This window comes from Lissotriton vulgaris, chromosome 1_1 (genome assembly GCF_964263255.1).
Source record: "Lissotriton vulgaris chromosome 1_1, aLisVul1.2, whole genome shotgun sequence".
In the NCBI taxonomy this organism is placed as follows: Eukaryota; Metazoa; Chordata; class Amphibia; order Caudata; family Salamandridae; genus Lissotriton; species Lissotriton vulgaris.
This window is the reverse complement of record NC_141685.1, coordinates 193905191-193919031: the sequence shown is the minus strand read 5'-3', so window position 1 is coordinate 193919031 and position 13841 is coordinate 193905191. Positions and strand designations below refer to the sequence as shown.

The 13841-nt window shown below is 41.4% G+C and overlaps 1 protein-coding gene across 2 annotated transcripts in view; it reads left to right on the top strand.

The window, feature by feature from the left end:
- Positions 1 to 12658, top strand: part of LOC147738155 (vomeronasal type-2 receptor 26-like) — a 223545-nt gene extending 210887 nt beyond the window's left edge. For both annotated transcript variants that reach the window (XM_086952165.1, XM_086952166.1), the window contains exon 3: positions 11751 to 12658. In XM_086952165.1, the coding sequence (XP_086808291.1) occupies positions 11751 to 12658 (908 nt within the window). The remainder of the gene's footprint in view (positions 1 to 11750) is intronic.
- Positions 12659 to 13841: the final 1183 nt, after the last annotated feature.

The window sequence follows — 13841 nt, the reverse complement described above, 5'->3', positions numbered from 1 at the left end:
GTACTCTGTATTTTACAGTGAGTGATTCAAGGTTATACTAATGTGTGATGAGGTGCATCAGATTGTCACATGGATGATGTCATCAGTGATGTCATTTAAGATGTCATCAGAGATGTCATCAGTGATGTAACTGACCATGTCAGGAATGATGTAATATGTGACATCATCAGGAGTGCATTGCGGGCGCGCTAGTAATAGTTAGCACAACTAATTATAACAGAGGAATTTCTATGGTTTTGTACGAGAGGAATGTCCAGCTAACTATAACACTCATAAAACCTATTTTTTTTTACTGAATTTCAAAGGTTTTTTAAATGCTAATTCCTAACTATAACTTCTCTGAAACTTATGTTTTTTTTTCCGTGAATTTCAAAGGTTTTCCCCTTGTTGGATGTACATGTTTTACTGAGAATATCAGACTTCATTCTCACATGACTGAGAAAGATAATGTGAATTTACTGAAAATATGCTCCTCAGTTTAGCTTATAGATCACCTTCCAAACTTCTGTGGGCAAAGCATGAGAAAATAGGTTGCTCTCAAACATGATTCATTATATCCCAGCAGAAGGCTTTTTCACATGGTAAAATCGCCTTAGAACACACCACAATTCCTAAAATGAGTATGGTACCATCAACAAATGATTTATAATGTAATTAAAGTCTTAAAACCTTCTATTAACTGCAATGTGTTTTAATGGGGTGTTATCATGTATATTGGTCCCAAGATGGCTGCCAACACTTCTTGGATGAAGTGCTGACAGCCAATTAGATCTCACGATGAGATGTGTCGTTAGACTCCGCCCTGATATATATGTATTTTTTTCCGTTAATATCTAAAAATCTACTGAACAGATTTACACCATTTAACCAAAAGGCACGAGTGTGAACCAAGGACTACCTCTTTGCCAAATTTGGTGTAATTCCATTCAGCAGTTCGGGCTGTAGCTGCGATTAAATGTACCTATGGGAAATTGCATGGGGAAAACACGTTTTGGGACCCCACCTTTTTCTCGGCCCCCACTTGACGAATCACCCCGAGACTTTCAGGATAGGAGCGGACTCGAGCGCCCCACCAGTTTTCAAAATTTTGCGAAGGTTCGTCGACCGGTGTCAAAGTTATTCCAAATAGAATGTTGCGAATTTCCTATGGAAAATAGGTCCTAACTATAACTACCGACTGGCGACCGCCAGTAGGTAATATATATTCAAACTCGGATCCTTAATTCCAAACACTTCTCCAACGAAGTAGGCACCGACTCCTTCAAAGTGCTTTTATTTAATTATTCCATAAATACAAGCTAAATGCTTTGTCCATGACGTATTTCGACCGTAACCATAAGGTCTTGATCACATGATCGCACTGCAGATACTTACATTATTTTAATCTCTTGTATCACGTGTGCTCCTCAATAGTAAAAATAGACAACATACTTCAATAATAAATGCTGACATTGCAACCATGTACTTCTTCTTGTATGAAATTAACATTCTTCCAAGATGCATGGAATTCCCTTTAAACGACTATATCATTATCTACTTGTATTTACATGTTATATACAAAACAAATAGGCAATACATCTCAATCTTCAAACCTTAAAAGTTGCACATGTCTAATGTTGCCAGCCTCCGTAAAGTGCAGTGTGCTCAACTAAGTGCACAAAATCTGCAAAAAGTGCTGATAAAGGGAAATTTAGCAACATCCTAATATTATTTCTTAGAAAATTTACTACACACTGAACCACCAATACCTCGCTCTCCTTAAATTAAATTCAGGTTATTGTAAATAAAATGACAAGCACAAGAATTTAAAAGGTGGTGTCCTAATCATCAGCAGCATTTGCATGTATAAAATCGTAATAAATTCATTTTATTTTGGGTTTACTATCCTCATATTATAGCAGAAATACATTGTTCTTTCAGGCTACCTTCAAACTCACCCTCTTAATACAATCTGTTGTTAATATAAACATAAAACAACCCATACATAAATTCCTGGACGTCTATATTATATGTACAATAAACGCAAGTGAAAGATTTTCATTTGATATGCAAGGGCAATAGTTGTATCTTTCATTGATTATTCCTGGCTAAAGAATGTCATTAAATTAAATTCCGGTTATTGTAAAAAAAATTACAAATGCAAGAATTTAAAAGGTGGTATTCTGATAATCAGCATCATTTGCCTGTATGAAATCCTACCATATTGAGTCTGTTTTGAGTTAACTACCCTCATGTTACAGCATAAAAGCATTATTGTTCTAGGCTACCTTCAATCTAACCGCCTTTTACAATTTGTTGTTAATATAAATATATAAATATAAAACAACCCATACAAACATTCTTGGATGTCAATATTATATGTACATTGGCTATACATATTTTTTATAAAGTTTACATTTTTATTTAATTATTACATAAATTTGTGTTACTTAATTTAATAATAGTTTTCAATTATGTAAATAAACATGCACATTTATATGAGGTTTTATTAAAAAAATAAGGTTAAAATGTATTAATATAATTTTAAATCATTTAAATATATTTAATTTATATTATATTTCTGTTTAATGATAATATATTTAATATTTACTATGTTTAACTATGTTAATAGAAAACTGTATTTTTTTCAATATTAGTATATAGCAATGTTTTTTTAGATATTTTTGTTATTTACTTAAGAAGTATAGGATAACAACATTTTTGTGATTGAGATTTTTGACTCACTATTTATGTCCCATGATCTTTGTGGTTTGGATATTTAACAGTAAACCAATCTTAGTCCGCTTTCACCATCACGGAGCTGCGTATCATGGCAGATCACTATCCGAATACGCTGCTTACGTTTCCTCCACCTGAGTATATGAGAATCCAAGTGGCGCTTCACCGCGTATTTTATGCAGTTGAACAGGGACCCCCTGAATAGAATAAATTTCCTGGATCAGGGCAAAGCAGTTTATAGCAAAGGTAGATACCCAGGCAAAAACAACATAAATATCTGGCAAAAAAGCGTGATATTATACAATAAAGCATACACAAGAAAAAATTAGAGCAACCACATACTATGATAACATAGAAAATGTAATTATAATGATACAAATTGATATGGACATGTTCAATCATACAAAGAATTATGTTTAAAATGAGATAAAAGTGAAACAATTATTCGATAATAACAGTATATAATGTCCGGGAAGAAAAAGAGTTTTCTCAAAACATTGATGATTCCCAGAACTTATTGAGGGGGCTGTTGTCTGTCGACGCGTTTCGACACATACACTGTGTCTTCATCAGGACAATTTCAGCATGATTCTAAAATTCCTGAATATATTCTATAAGGTTACTCATTCTTGTGTTATAATGATACTTGTGTTTCAATCATAAACATTTGTAGTAGATTATAATCATTCTACATGGCTTCTTACCAGATAAATAATACAACAGTATGATATACCGCTGAATAAGGACATCTAACAAAGATTAACAAACCACAACAATATTGACAATAATTTATACAAAAGGAAACATATTAGGTGCAGTAGAAAAGTATATTAAGGATAATACAAATCAGATAAGGAATATGAAATAAGGAAACCCATACTTAACATTGTATCACGAACAAAGATAATAGAGACAGGTAAATCCTGGTGCCAATACCCTAATACATTTTAGAATTAAAAGGGGGGGGGTTATTGGGAGGGGAAACAGGAGTAATTTATATGTCTCTACACCCATTAGTTAAGATTCAATATAAGGATTTTTTAGTTTGAATCTTATTCTGAAATTGTAGTTAACCTAAACCTTTTTATAAAAAAGACCTATTTATATACTAAGATTCAACTTCGATTGCATCTATTACATTCAGCAAACATCTGCTCATTTTTGTAGAATTATGCTAAACATCGGGGAAGTCTTCTGGGAAGTCTTAGATTTAAAAGCTTCTATTTCCTATAGAGCTCCTTAATTGAAACATATCCCTATAGGATCTTTAACATGGGTGTATATTAACTCTCACCTTTAGAGTGCTTCACATATCATTCGTTTTTCAGACTGTAAAAAGGTCAAACGCGTTGTTCTTAAATATGGGCAGGTTTCCTGTTTTGACACCTGTTATGAGGGTAGTAGTAGTGATTGAGTTACTGATTCATCATTTCATTTTATTCCTACCGAGAGTAACAAATTTGAAAAATACCTTTAATTTTTTGTCGCCGTGTATCTAGATTTCAGGTACACGGAGCTTTATGAGTGGCGGACATCCATTTTCTTAAAAACAATCTTGGATAAGATATATATAGAGGGATATTGTGTGTAGGTATCCATAAAAGTAAATAACGATTCAAACGTAACCACCCTCGGACTCAGTGATCTTACCTTTAAAAGAAATAAACTAATCAAAGGACGATATGATCCAGTTAAGGTTGGAACAATTTCGGTTAAACCAATCACGTGGGCGCAGAGCAGAGCAGGCGGTAATGTTCATTGATTTCCGATTCCGCTGACAATAGTAAAAACGATTATTTAGTAACGTGGTATTACATTACGATATTCTAGTTTTTGACACATATCCCTGTGATCTTTTACCTGGTAATCAAGGCAAAAATATCTGGACGCGTTTTCAAATTGCGTGTAGCTGTTCAATTGGATCACAGCGGCACAGACATTCCACTTGAATTAGCTAATGTTTGTTCCCGGTGAGCGGAAGCTGCCAAAAAATAGTGCATGGATATTACTAATTATTTCCTGATGGAATTGTTTAAGTAAACTGTTCTGCCTTTATACTGTCATGGATAGACATTAGTCTTTTTCTAATATGCGCACCTAATAGGAGATTTAACCAAAGAAAACGGCTTTACAATGTAGCGGCTTTCTAAGACAAAGTTTTACGAAGTAGCGATGTCTTACGGACTCCCGGAACATTACGCCCACATTTGTTATCAAACATCCCAAAAGGGAATAAAGAAGGGCTAAGTCTAATATTTTTACGAAAAAAAGGAGGGCGGAAGGTTTAAAGGGTATTAGCGTAGTTCGCATACCTTTTTTCGCAGCTCTCAACGGGCGTTGTGAATGGCGTCTGGAGTAGCGTCCGAAATGGAAAGGTTTGAAAAGGTAAACCCAACCTCTTTATATAAACGGTTTTCTAATTGGTGAGCAAAAACTCCAACACCCTATCTTAAGGGGGCAAGTCGTACATTCTACGTTAGTTAGTCAATCTTGTAGATTTTCAGGGTTACCGTGTTGTTTTTGCCTGGTGTGAGACTTGGCCCTTTCCCCAGAAATGTTTCGCTTTTTATCCCCTGTTAATTTAGAATGCCCCTATTGAAACAACAGTGTGTAGGCCTTGTGTAGTGGAGAAGGGCCTGTGTAGTGTAAAACTAGTGTTAAAGTACAGGTACTTCCTACCCCTAACATGGCCGCCACTGACCTCTGCTGCTGCAGCGTGGTCTACGTTGGCGCATTCTAGTAGCCAGGGGCTGGCTGGAACCCTCAGGCAATGTATCCATCTTAGCCTGCCAGCCTGCCCATAGGTAGAATGGTAGAACCACCTGGAACCTTCTGGAACAGGTGAGGTAACACCAACTGTTATTACCAACTGTCAACTGGCACTATAAAAGGAAAGGGAGGGAACCTTTCTGAGGAGACTGAGGGAGCGCAGACCTGGGGGAGAACCTATGCAGGAGTTTAGGCAGTGGGGCCTAGACAGGGGCCTATGACACTGGTAGAGACAGGGCCTAGGTGCTGCCTATCAAGTGTTGAGGTATCCTGGATTTGCCCCTCTGACCTGGCCCGGCGGAAGGGGAACCCCCAGTCTGCTTGAAGGGAACTGGCTGAGGAGATCTAACACCAGCCACCAACTTAACCCCCTTCAAGGAAACAAGAAACCAACTGAAACTTACAAGGGCGCAAGAAACATAAAGCGCTAAGAAGAAACCAGGAGCAAGGGAAGACTGAATCACCACAGGACATTTGAAGAACCACCCAGGTATTGGCGCGGTGTTGCTCCCTGTGCCCCCTGACGCCATCTGGGATTCCTCTGTCTGGTCTGCCACGGACGTGTGGTATGTCCTGTTGGTTCTACTGAACTACATGTTCTGCCTGAGCTGTGTTTAGCTCTCCCTGACTAAACTACCTGCACTGCCAGGCGCTGAACTGAATTATTATTGGGACTGCTGTCCTGCTGCATTCCTAGCCAGAACCCTTACAAAGCGCTAAAGACTGCCTGTGCCTATAAAGCACTGTGACCTGTGCCTGCACTGCTGTTATTAGCCTCCTTGCGAAGCGCTGTGGTCCTGGAGACTTTTGTGCCTGCTCAGCGCTGTGGTGAATGCCTGCTGTGGAACCTGCTGTGAAGCGCTGTATCCAGCTCACTGCCCTAAGCGCTATTTCTGAAACTGCCCAGCGCTGTGAACTACCAGAATGGCTGAGCCCTGAGGAGCGCTACATCCCTCAGGTGCTAAGAATTGAGGTGGCCTTCCTAGCGCCGTGATTGCCAAGCGCCGAAGCCTCTGCGCGCTGTGCCCCCGAGTGCTGTACTTGCTCCCCTCAGCGCTGGGACCAAAAGCGCTGCTTGACCTACCGCTACATCGCGGGAGCCTTTGTGCTGTCATCTGACCCCCTCGGCGGCCCCCGGTGTGAGGAGAGGGCCGCCGCCATGTGATGTGGGCCTTGCCACGTCCGGAGGAGTGGGCGGAGAAGATGTCTTTCCCCGGCTCACCCTGGAGCCGCTCTCACCGCCGCAGCCCAGCCGAAGAGTGAGGAGTGTCCTCGGCGGCCCTCGGAGCCAGGAGAGGGCCGCCGCATCCCATCCGAAGGCCGCAAAGGCCCTGAAGCCACCGCCCACCCTACTCACGTGACGAGGGGGGAGCGCCGCATCAGAGGCCGCGCCCCGCCTCCAGTGGTGCGTTCTGAGGCCCGAGTAAGGCCGAGAGAGAGGCCGGGGCCATCCTGCTTCCGCTGTTGATTGCGGTGTCCCTGATCGGTCCCGAGGCCTGAGGAGCCGGGACCGGTTCCATTGAAGCGCGGGGCATATCGGAGGGGCTCACGGAGGAGTGAGAGCCCCCCCCCCCTACCCCGCTTTCCCGGACAGCGCCGCCAGGGCTCCAAGAGAAGCCAGAGCCCTCAAACCCACCAGAAGCCTACGCAAGGGCCCGGGAAGGGCCGAAGAAGGCAGGTAACCCCCGGGGAGGAGGGCGGAAGGTCGCATGAGACCTCGAGTTCACCCCTCCCCTGGGGAAGTTTGTTGTTGGGCCCCGTTGGCCCCGATTAACGGCGAAGAGTCAGCAAACCCCCAGGGAGGAGGGCGGAAGGCCCCGGGAGGCCCCGAGTTCGCCTCTCCCTGGGGAAAACTGGTGACTGGTCCATGTTGGCCCTAATTAGCCCAGGAGAGTCTCCTGACCTGGGCCAGGACCCCTAAACACCATGAGGGCATTATTTGGTGAGAATTAACCCCTGCCTGGGGTACTGTTAAATGCCAATTACTGAAGCCTTATGCATGGCTTGTTTGGGATGATTGAAAGGTAGGCCCTTTCGCATAGTGTATTTGTAGCTTAATGAAATGCTTTGTATTTAAAAGAAATGTGCGTAATACACTAATGAAATGTGCATAAGAGAGCATTGAATGTTCTACCTTTAATGAAATAGAGTGGCTCCTGTTCAATGTTACACCCCCAGAATGCCTACAGGTAATTAGGTGTAGCTCTACATGAAACATGCCTAAATGAATCCCATGAAATTCTTGCAGAGGTGGGCTTTATGGAATGTTGATTCTCACCTGCAAATAAGAGTATACCTAATGAAATAGGGAAGTTGTTGAATGTCAACGAAAGCTCAATTTTTGTTCCAGAGGAAGGGTTACTCCTATTCCCTGAAATGTTTATTCCTGACTAAGGAAATGTTTTACCTACGCTTAGGGGATGGTTCTTCCGGCCTGAGTGTTAATGGCCTGTTTAGTCAGGGGGGTGGTGAGATGTTAGTTCGTACCTAGTAGGATGGTTATTCTACCCTAGTTAGGGGTCTGCTGATGCCCTCTTAGATGATAAATTAATCTGTAGGGTAAAGAGGTTACTGCTAAGAAAATGCTTGGCCGCTAATGAAATGTGTTGATGCATAATATGGTGAAATGCATATTGATTGGAAAGGTTGATGCATAACTAGTGAGAGGTTTTCCTTCAACTGTTTACCTGCGTAATGCCCATTCCTACTAGGAGTGATTCCTAAAATGGTTTTACCTACCCACGAGGTTGTTTATTCCTAATGAAATGTTTACTTCCACGTAGTGCTATATTTATTAGAAGCCCACAGTGATTTAGTTACATGTTTCTATTGTAAAACACTCACCCTTGCTTGGTGAGAGGTGGGTAAAAAGCCCACAGGGCTAATAAGATGACCTATCAGTTTGATTGTCTCCTTAATGTAATTGATGCAGGTGCTGACCAGGGGCAAGGCATAGGTCAGACCTGTGTTTTGCTAAAAATGTATTTATCCAATATTTAATATTTATGGAATATCTAATATTTATTCAACGGAAGTCTAATGCCAAGTGTTGACACACAGGTATCTGAAAAGAGAGCTAAGAAGCTAATTTTTTGATGAATTTCCAATACCCTGATCCTGCTCTATCTTAATAAAGTTGATTTGAGTTTTTACACAAGCTCACTGGAGTGGTGTCCCTAATTGCGTGCCCATGTTTCTGACTCAGTGGTTGCGTGTGCTGTATGGTCGCTTTACACATAAGCTTTCGGATGCCTACCCGCTCGTGCCATGCTACCCTAAGGGAACTGGTGACCCCAGTTCCAACACCTGGGTATCTACCTTTGCCATAAACAGCTTCACCGCGTATTGACATGGTCACTAAATATCACTCCTTTTGTCCGCAAAATCAAAGCGGGTCTTAAGCAGTCTCTCCCATCGAATGTAACGGGCAGAATAGCCCTCTATAAAATGACAGTGCTGCCAAGGTTTCTCTACTTTATTTTCAGAACTTCCCACAGATGCTACCCTGCCACTGGTTTTGAGAGATTGATTCCTTGGCCATAAATCTTTTGTGGCAAAATTCAAGACCACGCTTGGCCTACACCAAGTGTCAATGTGCCCCATATGAAGGTGGTTTTGGCATGGCCAACTTATGTCTTTGCTATCTGGCATTGCAGCTCCTATTGATAAATGGTTGGCTCATTGGAGGACGGTCCGACCCGGCCTATAGAGTCGAACTTCACTCGATTACCTTTCTCAGATTAATGGCGATGCTCTATGGTGATCCGGTCTAAACTACACTATCTGTGGTGACCCGAATGGTGTTTCTTGAATGGCGAGTGGCACTGCATCATACGGGCAGGAGTGCCACACTCACCCAGCACACTCTGCTGTGGCAGGGCATGTGGTTGGGAGAGGTGGCTGAATTAGGGGGATTTAGACGCTGGGATGCAAGTAGGCTTACACGACTAGGAGATGTTTGGTCCAGTACACATAAGTATTCCTTCCAAGTGCTCCAGCCCACATATGAACTGTCCACGATTCAATTCCATAAGTACCTACAATTGTGCCACACTCTACATACACACATCACACAAGGCAGTTCCCTCTTGTAATTCAGTCCTTTATAGCAAAGCTCTTCATAGATGAACTTGGGAAGGGCAGCGTCTCCCAGATCTACTGTACATTTATCATTAATTCCCCTTTTACATTGACTCATCTCAAAGCCGATGGGAAGGCAGGCTAGGCCCCTTGGTAGAAGAAGACTGGAGAGATGCGATGATGGCTCCCAGACTCATTATGATATCCTCTGAACTTATATAAATACAAACATTCTATCTCCCTAGCGCATATCTTACTCCAGACGCTCTGTGCAAGGCTGGTCTACTTACATGTTCAAGTACTTCCACAGCTCCTAGGCTAATGCAGATTTTTATCACATGGTCTGGTCATGTCCCATCATACAAAGTTACTGGGAGGCCATGGGTGCAGAACTCTCAACCGTATTGGGTTGGGTGGCGGGCCTCATCCTGCTGTTGATGATAATGGGAGGGCTGGAGGGTGCGGTGGTACGAGGGAAAAACTGGGCCCTGCTAGGCACGGCCACCATGGTGGCAAAAAGAGATACAAAATCTCCTGGGAATCTTCTGAACCTCCTACCATAGCTCTGTGGCACTTTGCCCAGTAGGAGAAGCCGATATACAAAGCCAGGAGCTTCCCCGCTAAATACAGCAAGATATGGAACAAATGGGGAGGAGATTCCGGAGGAGATCTGATTTATTAACTCTTACACAGCACTGAATATTTGCCAATAATGTTGGCTCTGTCTGACTGTTGTGCAACCTATTTTGCTACAGGTATCTAATAGTGTTTTTGACAACAAGTTGATGTCTTTTGATCTGCTGTAGTGTATTAGAAATCAATAACGTTGTTTTTACAAAATGCATTTAATGACACTCAATTTATAAACATTGGAAGGACAGAAATCTGACCCTGCAAAGATTCCAACTTGTGTTAATCAAAAGTAAACCTCTAAGTCACTGAACAATCATATCAGCCTTTGATGGTGCACTTTATTATGAATGAGATTTATTAATTTAATCATATGTTACAATAAAATCAATATTTTTTTTATGGACTTTATTTTTAGATGTGTAGTGTTTTTCTCGATATTAATGTCTCAGTAAGTTAATATTTAGATAACGGAATATCACCCATGTTTTCTTTTGACATGTGCCAAACACAAGGGCTAACTGAGAGCCTGATGAAGGTCACCTCCTTTAGATAGTGGGCCAACCAAACTCACCCAGACACACAAATCTGTCTGGCAGTAATTCCTTGGCTAGGACAATCTGGGGCTCCCTTGAGTAGTAGAGCTAAAGGTAAACCACCACTTGTGATGGTCTCATGCGAATGTTCCCAACAGCCAGTAAAAGCCTGGAATTCTCTTTTACACTGAACCATCATGCTCAGTTAGGTGAAGAATTCTAAACTTTTACCTTCTTTAGGGGAGGAACAAAAGAGGGACCGGGTCAGATGGCGGTGGCAATAAAGAGGGACACTCAGTGCTTCAATTGAGCCAGTGGTTTCTGGTGCTTGGCACCGGCACTTAGTTGCTAACAGCGGCCCTTATGACATTCTGTCACATGGTTGCACTCTTTGTTTTATGTAGAGATGAGTATAATAGCAGTTGTTTATTAGTATAATATACGTTAAAAATAACTAATACGTTCCACCCAATTCTCATGGCTTTGAGGGCCTGGAATAGTCTGAAGTGTCGCACTAGTAGAAGTGTGATGGTTAGTAGTGTTTGTGCTGTCATTGGCAGCACTGTCTGGACCAATGGGTGGTGCAAGCTGAAGTGGCCTCCTGGCAAGGGCCCTGGCACGTATTGGTTTTACAAGTTAAGCATTGGGGACACAGCGCCTTCCACACACTCTAGAAGTAAGAGACAGGGCAGAATTGTGGAGATGGTGCCTCATCTAAAGGGGGACGCTAGCACTCTCCTAGTTTCAACTAAAATTGGGTCAGGCAAATTTAAAATGTGAAAGTGTTGGGCACAATTAATAATTGATTAGAATCAGGTACTCAATCACAATATTCATATTTGCATTTAAGGTACACTTAAAGTTAATATGGTAGATGTAGTAAGAACCTGAACTGACTTGATGGTTCAACCACACATACCAAGATGATAGTCAGTGGATATGGAGATTTGAATGAGACAATAAGCAGCTGCACATCACAATCCTCATCTGACTTTATATTATTTTCTTTTCATGCAGATATGGAAAACTGTATAAAGTGTTCTGAAGACCAGTGGTCCAATGAGCAGAGAGATGCCTGCCTTCCTCGGACTGTAGAGTTCCTGTCCTTTGAGGATGCTTTGGGTTTGGTCCTATCCTGCATTGCAAGTTTCTTCTCCGTTGTCAGTGTGGGAGTGCTGGGAATCTTTATTAAGTACCGAAACACACCACTAGTGAAAGCCAATAACCAAAATCTCAGCTACACCCTCCTCCTCGCCCTCCTGCTGTCCTTCCTCTGCTCCTTCCTCTTTATTGGACGTCCTTCAAAGGTGTCCTGCCTCTTTCAACAAGCTGCCTTTGGGATAATTTTCACAACTGCTGTCTCTTCTGTACTAGCAAAAACCATTACAGTTATTATCGCTTTTTACGGCACAAAGCCGGAAAGTAAGCTGAGAAAGTGGGTTGGCCCTCGAATACCCAGCTGCCTGGTGCTTCTCTGCTCACTGGGAGAGGCGGTGATCTGTACAGTCTGGCTCATTCTTTCTGCTCCATTCCCAGACATTGATACCAGATCAGAAACTGGTAAGATGATCTTGCAGTGTAATGAGGGCTCTGTCTTTGCATTTTATGCTGTGGTTGGATATATGGGATTTTTGGCTCTTTTGAGCTTTGTTGTTGCTTCCATGGCTAGGAAGTTACCAGATACTTTCAACGAAGCCAAGATGATCACCTTCAGCATGCTGGTATTCTGCAGTGTCTGGGTCTCCTTCATCCCAGCGTACCTGAGCACCAAGGGCAGGTACATGGTGGCCGTCGAGATCTTTGCCATTCTGACATCCAGCTCTGGATTACTATGCTGTATCTTCATCCCCAAAGTCTTCATCATTCTCTGTAGGCCTCAGTGGAACAATAGGGAGTATCTAATGGGTAAACACGTTACAACCTGAAACTTACCCCAACTAATCCTGATGTGATCTGACTATTTAATGATCAACCAGCTTAACCAAAATGATTCATCATTCTTACAGACACCAAATTCACTAGACCATTTTATTATTCTAAACTTCTGTGAAAACGTGTGTTCAAAGAAGGCAAACTGCTCATCTCATTGAGCGAATTCACAAAAATAAAAGTAGATCTGAAGTCTAACTTTAGACTGATTTCTACCTTTAGATCTGAAGTCGAAGGGCTTGATTTACAAAAGTAAAGTTACACTTTTGAGTAAGTTTGAGTAAGTTGCCTGTTTGTTATTCACAAAGGGATTTATGAGTAGTATCTTTACAAGTGGAAGTGTCCGCACATAAAAAGATAGGTCTTTTTATGTGCAGAGACTCTGCACCTGTAAAAATACTACTCATAAATCCCTTTGTGACTAGCAAACAATTGTGAACTGACACCAAGGTCTATGTTTACCTTTGTGAATTAGGCCTCAGTTTAGATCGGAAGTATAAGCTTAGATCTGAAGTCTAACTTTAGACTTCTAGTCTATGTTTACTTTTGAGAATCGGGTCCACTGCCTCTAATCCTCTAGGGGTACTTCAACTACAAAGATATCCATGTTAAGCTCCTCATGTTACTGTATGTGATGGGATGTGTTCTCTAACCAGAAGTACAAAAAAATCAATGAGAAATATATAAATGTCTTTTCATGTTAAATCACTGTCTCATTTTCATATTGTTCACAGGTATTCAAACTGTCCAACTAGAAATAGTATAACGCTTTTATTAGTATGACTTTCAAAATGTAGCATTCGCCTATGAAATGCAGGTTCTGGGTTTTGGTGACATTTACAAACCAATCAGCCCAGGGACTTATGATGTCACCAGAACCTGTCAACAGGATTATTGGACCGTATTTATCTAATATACTTATATAGAGAGAGATATATATATATAGAGCGAGCGATATATATATATATATATATATATATATATATATATATATATATATATATATATATATATATATATATATATATATATATATATATATATATATATATATATATTGCTGCACGCTCGCTCACATCCAAGAAAGCAGACGGCACTCGGAGCTGGATACTTTTAGGTTTATTGACAGACCCCCGTCACCCCTTCCAAAGACAAACGTGTTTCGCCGTGAAACGGCTT